The sequence below is a fragment of the Stomoxys calcitrans genome, chromosome 4, assembly GCF_963082655.1.
Source record: "Stomoxys calcitrans chromosome 4, idStoCalc2.1, whole genome shotgun sequence".
NCBI classification, from domain to species: Eukaryota; Metazoa; Arthropoda; class Insecta; order Diptera; family Muscidae; genus Stomoxys; species Stomoxys calcitrans.
In genome coordinates this window covers 159,885,256-159,907,939 of record NC_081555.1, presented here as the reverse complement: position 1 = coordinate 159,907,939, position 22,684 = coordinate 159,885,256, and the positions used below count along the sequence as shown (strand labels likewise).

Here is a 22,684-nt window from a genome sequence, read left to right as displayed (position 1 = left end):
AGTCACGATAGCGGTCGAACGCGCAAAGCTGCCATATCGGTTAAGGGTTAGATATGGCTCCCACAGATAGCGATCACCTGTTTTGGCTTATTGAGCCCTCTTTTTTCGACGGATTTGTTCAAAATATGACTTCCAGCATCCGTGCCAAGTATGATATTGGGTTGGGTTGGGAAAGTAAATGCATTTTTAATAAAACTTGGAATGAACTTTAATCAAATATACTTTTTTTACACTTTTTTTCTAAAGCAAGCTAAAAGTAACAGCTGATAACTGACAGAAGAAAGAATGCAATTACAGAGTCACAAGCTGTGAAAAAATTTGTCAACGCCGACTATATGAAAAAACCGCAATTACTTTTTGGGCAACCCAATATAAACCGGTCTATAAAGAGATATAGTGCCCATATAAACCGATAAAAGTGTTTGAATTCCCGAGCGCCTAGAAGCCAAAACTATGATCCGATTTAGCTGAAGAGGCAAATGCCCAAAGCCTCTTAAAAATCTATACCCCAATATCGCTTCTTGAGACCTTAGAAGCCTCAACCAAAGCAAATGCGGCCTGCAAACATTCCACTAAGGAACAGGGGCAAACTTCTCACATATCAATGAGTGCAGTCCGATTTAAGCTTAAGCTCAATGATAAGGGGCCTCCTTTTTATAGACGAATCCGAACGGCATGCCGCAGTGCAACACCTCTATGGAGAAAAGTTTTTACATGACATAGTACCTCACGAATATTGCCAGTATTAGGAGGGGAAAATCACCGCTGAAAATTTTTCTGATGGTCCAGCCAGGATTTGAACCCAGCCGTTCAGTGTCATAGGCGGACATTTTAACTTCAGCGCTACGGAGATCTCCGATTTGATTACTTCAAAATAAAATAATTCAATTAATTTGTGAAGATCACGATAGCCGACGAACGCTAGCTGAACAAAATTTTGCACAGAAAATTCTTATTGATGTAGGTCGTTGGGGATAGCAAATGGGCCATATAGGTTCATATTTGGTTATAATAACTCAGGTCCTTCCACCTGACTTCTTGAAATTTTACACATAGAGTTCCTTTACGACTTCCAACAATCGTGCCAAGTATGGTATAAATCGATCTACAATATAACCTAATTTAGCTCACATATTGACCGATCTCATGATTCGACATCTGGAGCCCCAAAAGCCGCAGTAGTTATACGATTGAGCTGACATTTTGCGCGTACCGTTCTGTTATGACTTGATGTGCAAAATTTCGTGACAATTGGATATCAAATATATCCTGTAACTTGATTAAAAGAATACATGGACTCACTTTCTTGCATCAAGAACGAACGCTATTGATTTTGGTAAAACTCGGTTAAGATTTGGATATAGTTCCCATATACATGTATCGCCCGATTTGAACTTTAATTTGCTTAAATCGGTAAAACCATCTCCGAGACCTGCCGTTTTTGAAAATTGGTGAAAGGGATAGGGTCCACCCCCCTTTGGTTAGCAAAAAATGAAGCACCCTATTTTCAATGGAGAGCCAAACTCCAACATGAAAATTCCATGACATTTGGTTCAGCTATTCTGAGTCTCTAAGGAACAGACAAAGAAACAAACAAACAAAGAGCAGAACTCAATTTTTGTATAATAGATTGTATGCCTTATATTGTTAACCCACCCTAATATACCTATGTGTTCATCAGCTTATGAACATATACAATACTCGTACGATTGCCCCACCATGTTTGTTTGTACTTTCATGTCAATTTTGACAGTTGAAGGTATTGTAAGTGCAAATAATCTCCTGTTTGTATGGGAGTAACTTAAAGAAGATGGAAATCTGTTCTCCTTGAATTTCGAATTCATTGTTGTATGGAATGGGCGGGTGTACGTACGCATGATTTTCCAAAAAAGCAAACATTCACAGACATTCGTTTCGTACTTTTAAAATTCATATTTCAATGTCCTCATACAAACGTGAAAGGTAATTTTAAGAAACGTGACTTTTATCATATTGATTTGAAATACATCAATCAAAGCCTCAGACATACACACACACACACACACATATAATCCCGTTCGGAGAGTTGTATGTAGAGCATAAATTGAAGTGTCATTATGTTTGCTGTTCAATTTTCATTTCATTTAAAAATGTTAAAATGTTCTTGGAAAATTTGATTATACGATGGAAAAAGGTACAAATGTGTCAAAAATCGTGAGAATAAAAAAGATGAAGTATGTTGTAAGGGATGGGAAGGAGACTTATAAGTACTGTCTTATCTACTTTTTTTTTAGGGTAGGGTACATTCTTTCAGATAGATAACGCAGACATGATGGTTCATGCGCCACATCAGCGTGTCGTCTTTGGTCTCTAATAGTTCAGCTAGTAACCCATCAGCTCTCGCTGCCTTGCTGCGGTTTAGCCTGGTAACTGCGCATAATACATTCAGTATTGCCGTTGGAAAATTTTCTTTTTTTTTCAATCCCACCACCATAGGATGGGGAATTCCAATCTGTCACCGCATAAAATGTATATTTTCTTATCTTATTCTCTGAAGCTGTTGTATGGTCCTTATGTTGTACTCTTTATACCCACCACCATTCCGTTTGCAACATATCGAAATATAAATTTCCGACCCTATAAAGTATATATTGGGTTGCCCAAAAAGTAATTGCGGATTTTTTAAAAGAAAGTAAATGCATTTTTAATAAAGCTTAGAATGAACTTTAATCAAATATACTTTTTTTACACTTTTTTTCGAAAGCAAGCTAAAAGTAACAGCTGATAACTGACGGAAGAAAGAATGCAATTACAGAGTCACAAGCTGTGAAAAAATTTGTCAACGCCGACTATATGAAAAATCCGCAATTACTTTTTGATCAGCGTAAAAATCTAAGACGATCTAGACATGTCCGTCCGTCTGTCCGCCTATCTGCTGAAATCATGCTACAGTTTTTGAAAATAGAGATATTGAGCTGAAACTTTGCACAGATTTTTTTTTTGTCCATAAGCAGGTTAAGTTCGAAGATGGGCTATATCGGACTATATCTTCATATAGCCCCCATATAGACCGATCCTCCGAATCAGGGTCTTAGGCCCATAAAAGCCACATTTATTATCCGATTTTGCTGAAATCGAATAATAAATGGGACAGTGTGTTGTAGTAGGCCCTTCGACATCCTTCGTCAATTTGGCCCAGATCGGTCCAGATTTGGATATAGCTGCCATATAGACCGATCCACCGATTTAGGGTCTTTCTCCCATAAAAGCCACATTTATTATCCGATTTTGCTGGAATATGGGACAGTGAGTTGTGTAAGGCCCCTTGACGTTAATTTGGCCCAGATCGGTTCAGATTTGGATATAGCTGCCATATAGACCGATCTCTCGATTTGAGGTTTTGGGGCCATAAAAGGCAAATTTATTGTCCGATGTCGCTGAAATTTGAGACAGTGAGTTGTGTTAGACTCTTCGACGTCCTTCTTTAATTTGGCCCAGATCGGTTCAGGTTTGAATATAGCTGTCATATAGACCGATCTCTCGATTTAAGGTTTTAGGCCCATAAAAGGCGCATTTATTGTCCGATGTCGCCGAAATTTAGGACAGTGAGTCGTGTTAAGCCCCTAGACATACTTCTCCAATATGCCACAGATCGGTCCAGATTTGAAAATAGCTGCCATATAGACCCATCTCTCAATTTAAGGTTTTGAGCGCATAAAAGGCGCATTTATTGTCCGATGTCGATGAAATTTGAGACAGTGAGTTGTGTTAGACTCTTCGACGCCCTCCTTCAATTTGGCCAGGATCGATTCAGATTTGAATATAGCTGCCATATAGACCCATCTCTCAATTTAAGGTTTTGAGCGCATAAAAGGCGCATTTATTGTCCGATGTCGCCGAAATTTAGGACAGTGAGTCGTGTTAAGCCCCTAGATATACTTCTCCAATATGCCACAGATCGGTTCAGATTTGAAAATAGCTGTCAAATAGACCGATCTCTCGGTTTTAGGTTTTGGGGCCATAAAAGGCGCATTTATTGTCCGATGTCGATGAAATTTGAGACAGTGAGTTGTGTTAGACTCTTCGACGCCCTCCTTCAATTTGGCCAAGATCGGTTCAGATTTGAATATAGCTGCCATATAGACGGATTTCTCGATTTAAGGTTTGGGGCCATAAAGGCTTATTTATTGCCCAATTTCGCCGATATTTAGGACAGTGATGTGCGTTAGGCTCTTCGACATTTATCAGCAACTTGGTCTAGATCGGTCTAGATTTGGATATAGCTGCCATATAGACCGATATCTCGATTTAAAGTCTTGGCCCCATAAAAGGCTCGTTTATTATCCGATTTCACTGAAATATGACAGAGTGACTTATGTTAGGCTTTTCGACATCCATGTCTTATATGGTTCAGATCGGTTATTTTTAGATATAGCTACTAAAAAGATCAAAATTTTCTTTTACACAATTGAACAATGACTTGTACTTTTTAGTATTTCGTCCAAATCGAAACATATTTCGATATAGTTGCCATGGGGCATAAGGTATGCTTTTTTCACAGGATTTTGACGAAAGGTGGTTTACATATATACCCGAGGTGGTGGGTATCCAAAGTTGGGCCCGGCCGAACTTAACACCTTTTTACTTGTTTTTGTGTACGGCACATTCCTTCAGATAGATAACGCAGATATGATGGTTCATGCGCCCATCAGCTGCCGCTGCCTTGCTGCTGTTTAGCATTCCATATTGCCATTGGTAAAATGCTTTTATTCCCACCACCATAGGATAGGGGTGTTCCAATCTGGTCATTCCGTTTGTAACACCTCGAAGAAGTTTCCTATGGGATACCTGAGATGAACCTTGAAGTCGAGTGCGAGGCACTGCTGCCATCGGCACAGTCTTGGATTTACGGAACCCTAGTATTGCCATCTGGAAGATCATGTTACACGGATGGATCAAAGCTATATGACAGAGTGGGCCTGGGGGTTTACATTGAAAACCCAGGGACTAAGATGTGTTTTAGACTGCCTAACCATAATGCGGTCCTGCAGGCGAAGATTCGGACGATCTCGAAATGCGTGAGATGGTGTGGTATTAACTTGAGGACGTCGAGTGTGAACATCTTTACCGACAGTAAAATTGCCATAAGGGCAATAACCACCAGGACGGTAAGGTCACAAACAGTCTTGCAGTATAAGAAGTAGATTAACGCCTTCTCTGAGGATGGCAAAATCCACATCGTTTAGGTGCCGGGACATAACGGAGTAAGGGGCTATGAAAGGGCATACGGTTAGGCGGTGAAGGCCAGAGGACTACCGTCAATATACTTGGTTAACCCGAAACTTTTCGGGTCGACCCAGTCCGAGTTAAGGGAGTGGGCGACGAATGCGCATGCAACATTGTGGAACAGCGAAACGGTCGGTAGGTCGGCGAAATCCTATGGGGTGATTCAGATCGTGAGAAGATGAGGCTATTACTGAAAGGAAGCAAGAAGGAGGTCAGTATAGCTATTGGTATCATAACAGGACACATAGGACTACGAGCTTATTTATGTAAAATCCGTGCGGCAACTGATAGCATGTGCAGGGCATGCGGGTAAGATGATGAGACGTTGAAGCATTTGCTTTGTCATTGCACAATTTGCGCGTCTAACAGATACCGGCAATTAAGGGGGACATTATACCAGTCATGAACCATTTGAGGGGAGGAGTATTGAAAGCAATTAGGGATTTTGTAAGTAGCACGAAATTCCTAACTTAAAGTTTTCTTTTTAGAGGTTATTTTATAGTTTTCAGAGCGCACAACAAGCCGATTACTGGCTTAGGTGTATGTCCATAGTGGCATGGGGCGGATAAGTATCTGCACCTTCTTTTAAACCTTACCTAATCGAACCTATGGTATTCGTCTTGACATTATGAGTCGATCGGACAAGGGAAGTGCGTCCGACCGTCTGAGAAAATCAAGATATCGGTCGAGCGCTTAAAGCTAGCCGCTTTTAATTTTGCACAGATACAACTTATTGATGTAGGTTATTGGGGACGGCAAAAGGGCCTTATCAGCTCAGATTTGGATATGGCTCCCATACAAAGCGATCTACTGATTTGACTATTTAAGCCCTTAGAAGCCGCAATTGTAGTCTGATTGAGCTGACTTTTTTTTGGACTTCTAACAACCAACCGTGCTTGGCACTGGTTTAAATTGGCCAACAATTAAAATGTTTACCTGAGTTTGATAGACATTAGGTATTTCAAAAATTTAAGCAGAATCATTGGCGGTGGGTTACCAAAGTTCGGCCCGGCCGAACTTAACGCCTTTTTACTTGTTTTACATATCCTTAGCACAACATCTATATAAATGACTCAATCCAATGTACACTAATATACATTATTGTACGGTCATTATCTTCATTTGTTCCCCTCCATGCACATGAAATTGAAAGCAGATTTAATTTATTACTACCAAATGGTATTGAAACCAATTCGTGGTTGACGCTTGAATAACTTCGAAAGTGGAAATAAGCCAATTAAAAGTTTACCACGGCAAAGTTTGTTTTAAAATGAAATTAGGAGATAATTTTGTAATACATTTTAGTTCTGCACACTGAATTATAAATGAATTTCAATTTGTAATAATGAGTAGTAAATTATGCAACAAATAGGAGGTAAGAAAACAAATTATAAAATGTTTCTAATAATAGGTTGGGTTAGGTTGAAAAGAGGGTGCAGATAATAATCCGCCCCATGCCACTATGGACATACACCTGAGCCAGTAATCGGCTTGTTGTGTGCTCTAAAAACTATAAAATAACCTCTAACAAGTAAAAAGGCGTTAAGTTCGGCAGGGCCGAAATTTTGATATCCACCACCTCGGGTATATATGTAAACCACCTTTCATCAAAATCCGGTGATAATTGCATACCTTATGTCTTATGATTATAAATGCCCCATTCTTGGGGCCAAGACTTTAAATCGAAATATCGGTCTATATGGCAGCCATATGCAAATCTTCATCGTTCTAGAACAAATTGCAGAAATATGTGGAGGGGCTTAACTTAACTCTCTGTCCCCAATTTCGGCAACATTGAACAATAAATGCGCCTTTTATGGACCCAAAATATTAAATCGAGAGATCGGTCTATATGACAGCTATATCCAAATCTGAACCGATCTGAACCAAATTGACGAAGGATGTCGAAGAGCCTAACACAACTCACTGTCCCAAATTTCAGCAAAATCGGATAATAAATGTGGCTTTTAAGGCCTAAGACCCTAAATCGGAGGATCGGTCCATATGACAGATATATCCAAATCTAGACCGATCTGAGCCATATTAACGAAATATGTCGAAGGGCCTAAGGCAACTCTTTGTCCCAAATTTCAGCAAAATCGGATAATAAATGTGGCTTTTATGGGCCTAAGATCCTAAATCGGAGGATCGGTCTATATGGCAGCTATATCCAAATCTGGACCGATCTGAGCCAAATTGACGAAAGATGTTCGAAGGGCCTAAGACAACTCACTGTACCAAATTTTAGCACAATCAGATAATAAATGTGGCTTTTATTGGCCTAAGACCCTAATTCGGCGGATCTGTCTATATGGGGGCTATATCAAAATATAGACCGATATAGCCCATCTTCGAACTTAACATGCTTATAGACAAACAAGCAAAAAGGCGTTAAGTTCGGCCGGGCCGAACTTTGGATACCCACCACCTCGGGAATATACGTAAACCACTTTTTATCAAAATCCAGTGAAAATGGTATACCTGAATTTCGGCGACATCGGATAATGAATGCACCTTTAATGGGCCCAAAACCCTAAAAAGAGAAATCGGTCTATATGACAGCTATATCCAAATCTTATCCGATCTGTGGCATATTGCAGAATTATGTCGAGGGGCTTAACTTAATTCACTGTTCCAAATTTCGGCGACATAGGACAATAAATGAGCATTTTATGGGCCCAAAACCTGAAATCGAGAGATCGGTCTATATGGCAGCTATATCCAAAATTGGTCCGATCTGCGCCAACTTGATGAGGGATATCAAAGGGCCTAACACAATTTACTGTCCCAAATTTCAGCAAAATCCGATAATAAACGTGGCTTTCATGGGCCTAAGACCCCAAATCTGAGGATCGGTCTATATGGCAGCTATATCCAAATCTGGACCGATCTGGGCCAAATTGCCGAAGAATATCGAAAGGCCTAACACAACTCCCTGTTCCAAATTTCGGCAAAATCGGATAATAAATGTGGCTTTTATGGGCGTAAGACCCTAAATCGGAGGATCGGTCCATATGGCAGCTATATCCAAATCTGAACCGATCAGAGCCAAATTGACGAAGGGTGTCGAGGGGCCTAACACAACTCACTGTCCCAAATTTCAGCAAAATCGGATAATAAATGTGGCTTTTATGGGCCTAAGACCCTAAATCGGAGGATCGGTCTATATGGCAGCTATATCCAAATCTGAACCGATCTAAGCCAAATTGACGAAGGATATTAAGGGGTCTAAGACAACTCACTGTCCCGAATTTCATCAAAATCGGATAATAAATGTGGCTTTTATGGGCCTAAGACCCTAAATCGGAGGATCGGTTTATATGGCAGCTATATCCAAATCTGAACCGATCTGAACAAAATTGACGAAGGATGTCGAGGGGCCTAACACAACTCACTGTCCCGAATTTCATCAAAATCGGATAATAAATGTGGCTTTTATGGGCCTAAGACCCTAAATCGGAGGATCGGTCTATATGACAGCTATATCCAAATCTGAACCGATCAGAGCCAAATTGAAGAGGGATGTCGAGGGGCCTAACATAACTCACTGTCCCAAATTTCTGCAAAATCGGATAATAAATGTGGCTTTTATGGGCCTAAGACCCTAAATCGGCGGATCGGTCTATATGGGGGCTATATGAAGATATAGTCCGATATTGCCCATCTTCGAACTTAACCTGCTTATGGACGAAAAAAGAACCTGTGCAAAATTTCAGCTCAATATCTCTGTTTTTAAAGACTGTAGCGTGATTTCAACAGACAGACGGACAGACGGACGGACATGTCTAGATCGTCTTAGATTTTTACGCTGATCAAGAATATATATACTTTATAGGGTCGGAAATGGATATTTCGATGTGTTGCAAACGGAATGACAAAATGAATATACCCCCATCCTTCGGTGGTGGGTATAAAAAAGAATCTGTGCAAAGTAACAGCTCAATACCTCTATTTTTGAAGACTGTAGCGTGATTTCAGCAGACAGACAGACAGATGGACAGACGGTCGAAGGGCCTAAGACAACTCATTGTACCAAATTTCAGCAAAATCGGATAATAAATGTGGCCTTTATTGACCTAAGACCCTAATTCGGCGGATCGGTCTATATAAAAATATAGTCCGATATAGCCCATCATCGAACCTAACCTACTTATGGACAAAAAAAAAAGAATCCGTGCAAAGTTACAGCACAATACCTCTATTTTTGAAGACGGTAGCGTGATTTCAACAGACAGACGGACAGACATGTCTAGGTCGTCTTAGATTTTTACGCTGATCAAGAATATATACACTTTATAGGGTCGGAAATGGTTATTTCGATGCGTTGAAAACGGAATGACAAAATGAATATACCCCCATTCTTCGGTGGTGGGTATAAAAAGAAAATTTTAAGTTAGAAATTCCGTGCTACTTTCAAAATCCCTAATTGTTTTCAATACCACTCCCTTAAGTTGGTGCATGTCTGGTATTGTGTCTCCAACCTAAGTACCGGTATCTGTTGCATGCGAAAGCCGGGCAATGAAAAAGGAAATGCTATCACTTGTCGGACCGATTGTACATAAGAGCTCGTAGTCCCATGTGTCCCGTTATGATACCAATAGCTATACTGACCTCCTTCTTGCTTCCTTTCCCACCATAGGATTTTCGCCGACCTACCGACCGCTTCGTTGTTCCCCAATGTTTCATGCGCATTCGTCGCCCACTCCCTTAACTCGGACTGCGTCGACCCGAAAGGCTTCGGTTAACCAAGTTTATTGACGGCAGTCCTCTGGCCTTCACCGCTAAATCGTCTGCCCTTTCATATCCCCTCACTCCATTATGGCACAGTAGCCAAACGATGCGAATTGTGCCATCCTCATAGAAGGTGTTGATCTCCTTCTTACACTGCAAGACTGTTTTTGACCTTACCCTACTGGTTGTTATTGCCCTTATGGCATGGGCCATGGGTAAAGATGTTGACACTCGACGTCCTCTTGTAAGCAACACACCACTTCACGCATTCCGTTATCGCCCGGATCTCCGCCTGCAGGACCGTATTATGGTCAGGCTAAAGACTAAAACAGATCTCAGTCCCTGTGATATCAATGTAAACCCCCAGGCTCACTCTGTCCTCTAACTTTAATCCATCCGTATAACATGCTCTTCCAGATGGCAATACTAGGGTTCCGTCAATCCAAGACTGTGTCGATGGTAGCATCTCGACTTCAAGGTTCATCTCAGGTATCCGATCGGAAACATCTTCCCTTCCTTCCAGGTTAACTATCGTCTTCTCGATTATACCGCGATGGTATGAGCTGCTCTCATCCTCAATCCATACTCCCAGCGCCTTAAGTCTCATAGCCGCAATGTCTGCCTCAAACTCAATCTATATGTCAATGGGGCCCTAGTGTGCGTGGTACTCATTGCTCCGCCTATGCCAAGACAACATGTTCTCTGAACCTGTTATATGGTCCTTTTGTTGCACGTTTTCTCCATAGCAGTTCACCAATCTACTGAGGCGCTAGTAAGTATTGGTCTAATCACGTTCCTGTAGAGCCAGTGGATTATCCTAGGATTCAGGCCCCATTTCGAGCCTACGGACCATATTTCGTTCAAGCTGCTAGGGGGGCATAAATGAAGCATTTTTCACCGGATTATGACGACAGGTGGTTTACATATGTACCGGAGGCGGTAGGTATGCAAACGCCTTTTTACTTGTTTTTATACCCTCCACCATAGGATGGGGGTATACTAATTTCGTCACTCTTTTTGTAACACCTCAAAATATTGCGTCTGAGACCCCATAAGGTACATACATTCTTGATCGTCATGTCTTTTTAAGTCGATCTAGCCATGTCCGTCCGTCTGTCCATCTGTCCGACCGTCTGTCGAAAGCACGCTTACTTTCGAAGGATTAAAGCTAGCCACTTGAAATTTTGCACAAATACTTCTTTTTAGTTTAGGTCGGTTGGGATTGTAAATGGGCTATATCGGTCCATTTACAATACGAAATAGCTGCTATATACACCGATCTTGGGTCTCGACTTCTTGAGCCTCTAGAGGGTGCAATTCTCATCCGACTTTACTGAAATGTTGCAGGTAGTGTTTCGGTATCACTTCCCACAACTGTGCTAAGTATGGTTCAAATCGGTCTACGTTTTGATGTAGCTGCCATATAACCGATCTTGGGTCTCGACTTCTTGACTTCTTGAGCCTCTAGAGGGCGCAATTGTCATCCGATGCGGCAGAAATTTTGTACAACGCCTTCTCTCATGATCTTCAATATACGTGGTCTGAATCAATCAATAGCTTGATACAGCTCCCATATAAACCTATCTCTCGATTTTGCATCCTGAGCCCCTACAAGGCTCAATTCTTATCCCAATGAACTGAAATATTACACAATGACTTCTACAAAGTTCATCATTCTTATCTCTATCTTCTGCCACTGTACATAAACCTTTGGAAAATAGTAATTATTTTAGTGCGGTGTTTGGCATAAGGCATAAGTCCATGGGCTTATGTTCTTGTGCACTTCAACATGTGTGTGTGTGTGTGTGCATTTTCCCGCCACTGTTTTAGTAACACAGCCCTACTCAGAGTTCAGTTGAGTTGTTTGAGATAAAGTAGAATGTTGCGCATTTTGTCTAAAAATAAATTTTAAACAAAGCAGTCTATAAACATATATATCTACCTCTAGCAACATGTTGACTCAACATAAATGTTGCCATAAAATTGAGAACATCATATTTTGAACAAGAAAAAAAAACTGTTCATTTTCGGAATACGCCTACTACTCTTCGCACACAGAGTGGTGAATAGTGTTGAGTTGACGATTCAAATTCAACTCCAAGCCTGCTGTGGTCTGTTGCGTGAACCAAAGTTTTCAATAATATTTGCCATTGTAGTTCAAAGGACACATGTCAGTTGAAAATGAAGTGTGAAACAAAACACAACGAATTCAAAACTGTACGAAGGAATATGAGATCGGGCGTTTAAGCAAATATGTTAAAATAAGACGGCAAACGAAAAAAAACAGAAGCAAGAGAAGGGGGTGTTAAAGAATAAACAAAGGAAAAGGAAACGGAAATAAAAAATAAATTTAAAATACATAGAAGCGGATATCAGTGAAATTCAAGCATATCAATTGAATAAAAAAAAATTTACAAAAAAAGTGTTTATCTCAAGATAATAAAAAAAATCGAATTCCTTTAAAAAAAAGTTTACAATCAATATCAACACCACGGAGTATCTAACCTTTGAACGAGAGCTTACGGCTCTTAAGTCCTGGACTCAGACAAATGCCATTTTAACCCTACCCCTTGCCGAATCTATTGTAGATGGGGGCAATGTAACCGCCACCTTAGAGGCGACCTTCACCAATAGCACGTATTTGCTATTTGCCAACATTGCAGAGCAGAGTCAGCAAGCCAATGCCAACAACTTGTCACATGAAGGCATTGGTGATGGAGACACATTGCAGCCCACCTCCACCACCGTCCAGGGACCACAACGTGCGCCAGCATCACGTTCTGCTGCATTTGAAGTACCCATATGGCTGATATTGTGTTACAGCACCATACTGCTGTTTGCCATAGTGGGCAACCTGTTGGTTATCATCATACTGGCCCAGAATCGTCGTATGCGCACCATAACGAATGTCTTCCTGCTGAATTTGGCCATATCGGATATTCTGTTAGGGGTTTTTTGCATGCCGGTCACTTTGGTGGGCACTCTGTTGCGAAACTTTATATTTGGTGAATACTTTTGCAAGCTGATACAGTTTTCACAAGGTAAGTGTGTGTGTGTGTGTGTGTGTGTGGGGGGGGGGGGGGGAGAGAGAGAGGGGAATGGTAATGGTGTTAATGGGAAATGAATTGGTCATTGTTTTACATAGTTGGGCTAGCCAATTGTGGTGTACGAGGGCAGGAAATTGGCGCAGAGTCTAAAGTTGTTCATAAGTTAAGGAATTTATAGAGGAAACTTCTAAATGAGGGAAGTTTTGGTCAAAAACAACACATTAATTGTGCCTTAAAAAGCCAAACTAGGATATAGATTTATATGGGAGCTATAACAGGTGATGGACCGATTAGCATCTATCTTGCCTTGAAAGATTATGGACCAACATTTATAAGTATAAAACCCAATGGCAAAATCAGTATAGAACAAGTAAAAGCGTGCTAAGTTCGGCCGGGCCGAATCTTATATACCCTCCACCATGGATCGCATTTGTCGAGTTCTTTTCCCGGCATCTCTTCTTAGGCAAAAAAGGATATAAGAAAAGAGTTGCTCTGCTATTAAAACGATATCAAGATATGGTCCGGTTCGGACCACAATTAAATTATATGTTGGAGACCTGTTTAAAATTTCAGCCAATTCGTATAAGAATTACGCCCATTGGGGCTCACGAAGTAAAATAGAGAGAACGATTTATATGGGATCTGTATCGGGCTATAGACCGATTCAGACCATAATAAACACGTTTGTTGATGGTCATGAGAGGATCCATCGTACAAAATTTCAGGCATATCGGATAATAATTGCGACCTCTAGGGGTCAAGAAGTCAAGATCCCGGATCGGTTTATATGGCAGCTATATCAGGTTATGAACCGATTTGAACCTTATTTGACACAGTTGTTGAAAGTAAAAATAAAATACGTCGTGCAAAATTTCAGCCAAATCGAATAGGAATTGCGCCCTCTAGAAGCTCAAGAAATCAAATCCCCAGATCTGTTTATATGACAGCTATATCAGGTTATGAACCGATTTGAACCATACTTGGCACAATTGTTGGATATTATAACGAAATACTTCGTGCCAAGATCGTGCAAATTTTCATTTCAATCGGATAAGAATTGCGCACTCTAGAGGCTCAAGAAGTCAAGACCCAAGATCGGTTTATATGGCGGCTATATCAGGTTATGAACCGATTTGAATCATACTTGGCATAGTTGTTGGATATCATAACAAAACACGTCGTGCAAAATTTCATTCTGATCGGATAAGAATTGCGCACGCTAGAGGCTCAAGAAGTCAAGACCCAAGATCGGTTTATATGGCAGCAATATCAGGTTATGGACCGATTTGAACCATACTTGGCACAGTTGTTGGATATCATAGCAAAACACGTCATGCAAAATTTCATTCCAATCGGATAAGACTTGCGCACTCTAGAGGCTCAAGAAGTCAAGACCCAAGATCAGTTTATATGGCAGCTATATCAAAACATGGACCGATATGGCCCATTTACAATACCAACCGACCTACACTAATAAGAAGTATTTGTGCAAAATTTCAAGCGGCTAGCTTTACTCCTTCGGAAGTTAGCGTGCTTTCGACAGACAGACGGACGGACGGACGGACGGACGGACGGACGGACGGACGGACGGACGGACGGACGGACGGACGGACGGACGGACGGACAGACGGACGGACATGGCTAGATCGACATAAAATGTCACGACGATCAAGAATATATATACTTTATGGGGTCTCAGACGAATATTTCGAGTAGTTACAAACAGAATGACGAAATTAGTATACCCCCCATCTTATGGTGGAGGGTATAAAAATGGTATGTGCCGACTATTTCTTCTGGGTCTTTTCTTAATGATATCCTTCCCCGTTAATGATATCCTTCCCCACTAATGCGACACAGGTGCATTTCTTCCTCCGGAAAAGAGGAAGGGACGCATTGGCAAGGTTTATTGATCGACTCAGCAGAATTTTTTGACTCGTCTGTCTGTCTACACATGTTCGTTCATCAACCAACTTGGTACAAACCCTTTTTTTGGCCTAGAGCAAAGTCTATTGAAACTAGAAACAACTAAAATTGCATTGAGTTAATCCTCGGCGAACTTTGGATATCCACCACCATGGCTCGGAAGATCGTTTTATAAGACAGCTTTGTCGCAATATTACTTTCAGCCTCAGGGAAAATACTGCAGAAGTGGTCCCTCGGCTACACAGTAGAAAGGCGGTTTGGGATAGATTTCGGTAACACATTCTGCACGACTATCCCTTCCAGGCCAGAAAAGGAAGTGGAGACTGCATAGGATATAGACAGATCATGAAGGCCCTGAATGACTCGCTTGTATCAGCATGTCCCAGTGCCAAGGTAAGGGGCAAATAGCGACTGCCATGGTGGACCCCAGAACTGGTTGGCCTAAGGAAGGTCTACAGAAAACTCTTCAACAGAGCGAAAGCCACAAGGATTCCACACGATTGGGACGTTTATAAGGCTGATCTAAGAAGACACAAAGGTGAGCTGAAAAAGGCTAAGAACAAATCCTGGGTGGTATTCTGCAGCTCCGTGGAGGATATATCTGAGGCCTCTAGGCTAAGGAAGATTCCGTGTTCGAAACCTATTAAGGTGGGATATATTCAGAAGTCAGCGAATGCATGGACAATGTATAGTTAGGAAACACTAGAACTATTCGTTGATACTCACTTCCCGGGAAATAGTCTAATGTACAACGTGGCGCCAGAAGAGGTTGTCACTGGAATGCATTCGTCGGGGGCTGATTAAGGGTCTTAGGCCCATAAAAGGCGCAATTATTGTCCGATGTCGCCGAAAGTTGGGACTTTGCGTTAAGTTTAACCCCTTGACATATTTCTGCATTATGGAACTGATCGGTGAAGATTTGGATATAGCTGCCATATAGACCGATTTCTCGGTTTTGGGTTTTGGGGCCAGAAAAAGCGCATTTATTGTCCGATGTCGCGGCAATTTGGGACATTGAGTTGTTTTGGGCCCTTCGACTTCAGTCTTCAATTTGGATCAGATCGGTCCAAATATAGATATAGCTGCCATATAAACCGATCTCTCGATTTAAGGTCTTGCCCCCATAAAAGGCGCATTTATTATCCGATTTTGCCAAAATTTGGGACAGTGAGTTGTGTTGGGCCCTTCGACAGCTGTCTTTGATTTGGCTCAGATCGGTATAGATTTGGATATAGCTGCCATATAGACCGATATCTCGATTTAAGGTTTTGGGCCCGTAAAAGCCGCATTTATTGACCGATTTCGCCGAAATTTAGGACATGAAGTTGTGTTAGAGTTTTCAACATTCGCCTTCAATTTGGCCCGGATCGGTCCACATTTGAATATAGCTACCATATAGACCGATCTCTCGATTTAAGGTTTTGGGCCCATAAAATGATCATTTATTGTCCGGTTTCGCCGAAATTTGGGACAGTGAGTTAAGCTAAGCCCCGCGACATATATCTACAATTTGGCTTAGATCGACCAAGATTTGCATATGGCTGCCATATAGACCGATCTCTCGATATAAGGTCTAAGGCTCATAAAAAGCGCATTTATTGTCCAATGTTGCCGAAATTTGGGACACTGAGTTGTGTTAGGCCCTTCGACAACTCTCTTTAATTTGGCTCAGATCGGTTCAGATTTGGATATAGCTGCCATAAATGCCGATTTCTCGATTATTAGTCTTGGCTCCATAAAAGTCGCAATTTCAATCTAATTTCTCAGAAATTTGGGACAGTGACTTATGTTAGGATTTCCGACACCCGCGTCGAATTTCCAAAAAGATCACTATTTTGTTCTACAAAATTGAACAATGACTTTTACTCTCAATATTCGTGTCGAATTTGGTCCAAATCAGACCATATTTCGATAAGGCTGCTATGGGGGCATAAATTACGCGTTTTTCACCGGATTATGAGAAAAGTGGGTATCCAAAGTTCGGCCCGGCCGAACTTAACGCCTTTTTGCAAAAAATGCTAATTTTGTTTATGAACATTCCACTAAGGAACAGGGTCAAACTTCTCACATATCAATGAGTGCTGTCCGATTCAAGTTTTAAGCTCAATGATAAGGGGCCTCCTTTTAATAGCCGAGTCCGAACGGCGTGCCGCAGTGCGACACCTCTTTGGGGAGAAGTTTTACATGGCATAGTAGCTCACAAATGTTGCCAGCATTAGGAGTGGAAAACCACCGCTGAACATTTTTTCTGATGGTCTCGCCAGGATTCGAACCCAGGCGCTCAGCGTCATAGACGGACATGCTAACCTCTGCGCTACGGTGGCCTCCAACGCCTTTTTACTCGTTCCAATTTCAGAAAGCCTCGTCTCTAGCCATAAAGATAATCGGATGAAATCGAATAGCTAAATGGAGTTGGAAGTTGATTCTGAGTCGATCGGTATACTTATCAATGGGTCTACCCCTCTTCCTTCTGGATGTAACAAACAAATGAACAACTGCATAAGTTATAATACCCTGTTCCACAGTAGTGGTGGAGGATCGCATTGTAATTTAGATCGCATTGTAATTGGGATTATCAAAGATTTTCAAGCCAGCGAAGGACAGTGTGAGACGTTGACTATTTGACTCTTTCGACCTTTTGGCTACCAATAAACTTACTACACAACAATTATTTGCTACCATTAAAATCTTATTACACGTTGTTAAGTTACCTTTGGTCGCAGTAATAGATGGAGGTAGCGCAAGTTGTACTAATTTCCTTTACGCCAAAAATAGTCTCCCAAGAGCCTTGTGGTAATGGTTGCGGCACTGGTCTCATGTTAAACAGTTCCACACGTGCTATGAGATCTCCAGCCATACCTACCTATTATAGGCATTGTCTGTGACTATTTCATTATGCTTTAAAGCTCTTAATTAAAAAGTAAATGAAAATAGCACATCCTGTTAAACACTGTTCGGGCAGAGCGTAAGTGGAAGGCTCAAATGATTCTCCTTGGCACAACAACTGGGACAAACACCCAAATTCAGGAGATATTTATATTTTTCATTTTTATACCTTACTTTCCCTGTCATAATCTTTTGGCATGACATAATTTAATGAAATAATTCTTAGCACTTGGTGTGTAAATAAAATTCACCCCCACACCTCAAGTCTTTAAAAATTCTTCGTGGAAAATTATGTCAGTGTCAATGGAGTTTGCAATTGGTATAATGCCGTACGCTTAAACAAAACTTTGTTTGCCTAGACTTTGGGCCTACATTTCATTATCGCTGCCATCAACACAAATATCTTAACAGAGCCTTTCGTGCGAATCCTTTTCAAAAAGGATAAAAACAACAACGAACAATAACAAAAGTCGAAACGTGCTGCGCCCTTGCCTCCGCCTCCGCCTCACATAATAAGAAGAAAGAACATTTGTTTTAATTGTTCAACACAGAACTGCTCTTGGCATTGCGGAGAAGCCCAAGAAAAGATGTAATGGAAGTCATACTTATGTGTGTGCTTTTGAAATAAAAATAATGAAAATATAAATATTTGTGTTTTAACAGAAAGTTTTTTTTCCCCCTTTAATTTTGCGGTACTAATGTGCCCAACATTTGCCAGATAATGAAGGAAGTTTTAAAGAACAATGTTGCAATATAAAATAATACAACAAACAAATAAAAAGGCTTTAAGTTCGGCCGGGCCAAACTTTGGATACCCATTACCTCCGGTATATATATGTAAACCACCTTTCATCTAAACCCGGTGTAAATTGCATACCTTATGTCCCATAGCAGTTATATGGAAATATGTTCCAATTTGGACCAAATACTAATCGGTACAACTCATTGTTCAATAGTGTATAACAAAATATTGGTCTTTTTAGAAGCTATAACTAAAAATTAACCGATCTGCATCATAAGCGACACGGATGTCGAAAAGCCTAACACAACGAACTGTCCCAAATCTCGGCGAAATCGGAAAATAAATGCGCCTTTTATGGCCCCAAAACCTAAAACCTAGATATCGGTCTATACGGCAGCTATATTCAAATCTGGACCGATCTGGGCCAAATTGAAGAAAGACGTCGCAGAACCTAACGCAACTCACCGTCTCATATTTCCGCAAAATCGGATAATAAATGCGCCTATTATGGCCCCAAAACCTAAAACCGAGAGATCGGTCTATATGGCACCTATATACAAATCTGGACCGATCTGGGCCAACTTGAAGACGGATGTTGAAGGGCCTTATGCAACTCACTGTCCCAAATTTCAGCAAAATCGGATAATAAATGTGGCTTTTATAGGCCTAAGACCCTAAATCGGAGGATCGCTCTATATGGTAGCTATATACAAATCTGGACCGATTTGGGCCAAACTAACAAAGGATGTCGAAGGGTCTAACAGAAGCCGCTGTCCCAAATTTCAGCAAAATCGGATAATAAATGTGGCTTTTATGGGCCTAAGACCCTAAATCGAAGGATCGGTCTATATGGCAGCTATATCCAAATCTGAACTGATCTGAACCAAATTGACGAAGGATGCTGAAGGGTCTAACGCAACTCACTGTCTTAAATTTCGGCAAAATCGGACAATAAATACGCTTTCTATGGCCCCAGACCCTAAATCGGAGGATCGGTCTACATGGCAGCTATATCCAAATCTAGACCGATTTGGGCCAACTAACGAAGGATGTCGAGGGGTCTAACGCAACTCACTGTCCCATATTTCAGCAAAATCGGATAATAAATGTGGCTTTTATGGGCCTAAGACCTTAAACCGAGGATCGGTCTATATGGCAGCTATATCCAAATCTGGACCGATTTGGGCCAAACTAACAAAGGATGTCGAAGGGCCTAACACAAGCCACTGTCCCAAATTTCAGCAAAATCGGATAATAAATGTGGCTTTTATGGGCCTAAGACCCTAAATCGGAGGATCGGTCTATATGGGGGCTATATACAAATCTAGACCGATTTGGGCCAAACTAACGAAGGATGTCGAAGATCCTAACACAAGCCACTGTCCCAAATTTCAGCAAAATCGGATAATAAATGTAGCTTTTATGGGCCTAAGACCCTAAATCGAAGGATCGGCGGCTATATCCAAATCTGAACCGATCTGAGCCAAATTGACGAAGGATCTCGAAGGGCCTAACACAATTCACTGTCTCGAATTTCATCAAAATCGGATAATAAATGTGGCTTTCATGGGCCTAAGACCCTAAATCGGCGGATCGGTCTATATAGCAGCTATATCCAAATCTGGACCGATCGGGCCTAAATTGACGAATGATGTCGAGGGGTCTAACACAACTCACTGTCCCAAATTTCAGCAAAATCGGATAATAAATGTGGCTTTTATGGGCCTAAGACCCTAAATCGGAGGATCGGCAGCTATATCCAAATCTTAACCGATCTGAGCCAAATTGACAAAGGGTCTCGAAGGGCCTAACATAAGCCACTGTCCCAAATTTCAGCAAAATCGGATAATAAATGTGGCTTTTATGGGCCTAAGACCCTAAATCGGCGGATCGGTCTATATGGGGGCTATATCAAGATATAGTCCAATATAGCTCATCTTTAAACTTGACCTGCTTATGGACAAAAAAAGAATCTGTGCAAAATTTCAGCTCAATATATCTATTTTTAAATAGTGTAGCGTGATTTCAACAGACAGACGGACGGACATGTCTAGATCGTCTTAGATTTTTACGCTGTTCAAGAATATATATACTTTATAGGGTCGGAAATGGATATTTCGATGTGTTGCAAACGGAATGACAAAATGAATAGACCCCCATCCTTCGGTGGTGGGTATAACAAGCAAAAGTGTGCTATGTTCGGCCGGGTCGAATCTTGGGAACCCACCACCATGGATTCTGTTAAAAATTTTTACAAAATAAAATTTTATTCTCCATACCAAACTTCTGTCAAACCAGCAAAACTTCAAGCTTCTAGGAACCGAACCAGAATGATCGAGAGACTGGTTTACATGGGAGCTATATCTGGTTATATTCTGTTTTGGACCGTACTTGGCACAGTTGTTGAAAGTCGTCACAGAAGACCGCCTGCAAAATTTCGGCCAAATCGGAGAAAAATTGCGGCTAGCAAGGACTTGAGAAGTCAAATCGGGAGATCGGTTTATATGGGAGCTATATAACGTACTTGGCATAATTGTTGGAAGTCACAACAAGCCACTATGTGGAAAATTTTAGGTAGGCTCAAGAAGTCAAATCAGAAGATCGGTTTATATAGGACCTACTAACCGAACCGGGCCCGCTCCGCTGCGCCTTCTTTCTAGGGTGGGGACACTTCGCCCTGAATTCGGATATCGAATTCGTGCCATTGTAGCCCATGACGCTGAGCGCTTTCGAATCCTGGCGAGAACATCGGACAAAGCGGTGTTTATCCACACTTAATGTTGGCAACATTTGCGAGATACAATGCCATGCATGGTCATCTAAAAAAATTTTCCCAAAGAGGGTCGCACTGCGGGACGCCGTTCGGACTCGGCTATTTGAGGCCCATATTGTCATTGCCGGTAAATATGAACTGTTTGGAGGGTGTTTTGGGGCTGGGCCGGAAAAGAAAATTCAGGTTAGGGCGTGCCTTAGGGCGTACCTCAAAACACTTGGCTCCAAAATTGAATATCACATTCGTTTTCTACTCTCAAATACTTTTCATTTGAGTCCCATATTGTCATAATGGATCAAATAGCCCATTTGACGTATGTCTAGGAGGAAAAGCGCCACCTAGACTTGAACTCGAATTTTAATCTCATATTTGTAATCTACTCCCTAATACCTTTCAATTGAGTCCCCTATAGCCATGGTCGGCTAATATGCCCATTTGGGGGTATTTGGGGGTGGGCAACCTCCCTTTGCATGGATCTAATGTGTTATGCCATATTTGTAATCTACTGCCTAATACTTTTCATTTGAGTCCCATATTAACATGAACTTCGAATATATATTTTTAATATATATCTTTTTGGGTTAGGGGGGGGGATCCCGCTGGGTACTTGGACCCAAAATATTAATACCATATTCGTTTTCTGGTCTCCAGAACCTTTTATTTGATACCCTTATTGTGCCCATCTGACCACTTTCGTATATGGGTGACGTTTTTGGGGTTAGGGGGAGGTTCCGCCCCCAACCGATATCAAAAAAATTATATAGCCTATGTTTCCTTCCAGACAAACGTACACAATCTATGAAAATTTTAAGAAAATCGGTTCGGTCAAGTATCTTATAGTCATAATGGGTATAATGGCGTTTTAGAGGGGTGGCGTGATCCCCTATACTTCGATCTCGTTTTGAATGCCAGATTCGAAATCTACTCTGGAATACCTTTCATTTGAGTCCCATATTGAAATGAACGTCTGTTTGGGGGAGTTTTGGGGTTGGGCGGGCCGATGGGTACTTAGACTCGTATTTTAGTACCTTATTCGTATTTTATGCTCCAATACCTTTCATTTGATACCTATATTGTGTCGATCGGCCCATAGAATGGGGGGTATACTAATTTCGTCATTGTCATGTTTGTAACTACTCGAAATATTCGTCAGAGACCAGATAAAGTATATATATTCTTGATCGTCGCCGTCCGTCCGTCCGCCCGTCCGTCCGTCCGTCTGTCTGTCGAAAGCACGCTAACTTCCGAAGGAATAAAGCTAGCCGCTTGAAATTTTGCACAAATACTTTTTATTAGTATAGGTCGGTTGGGATT

The 22,684-nt window shown here is 41.3% G+C and overlaps 1 protein-coding gene across 1 annotated transcript in view; it reads left to right on the top strand.

Annotated features, from left to right (window-relative positions):
- LOC106092915 (uncharacterized) overlaps positions 1-22,684 on the top strand; it is a 134,293-nt gene that overhangs the window by 7,635 nt on the left and 103,974 nt on the right. Inside the window, exon 2 of the mRNA XM_059367336.1 lies at positions 12,441-13,037. Within this exon, the coding sequence (XP_059223319.1) occupies positions 12,441-13,037 (597 nt within the window). The remainder of the gene's footprint in view (positions 1-12,440; positions 13,038-22,684) is intronic.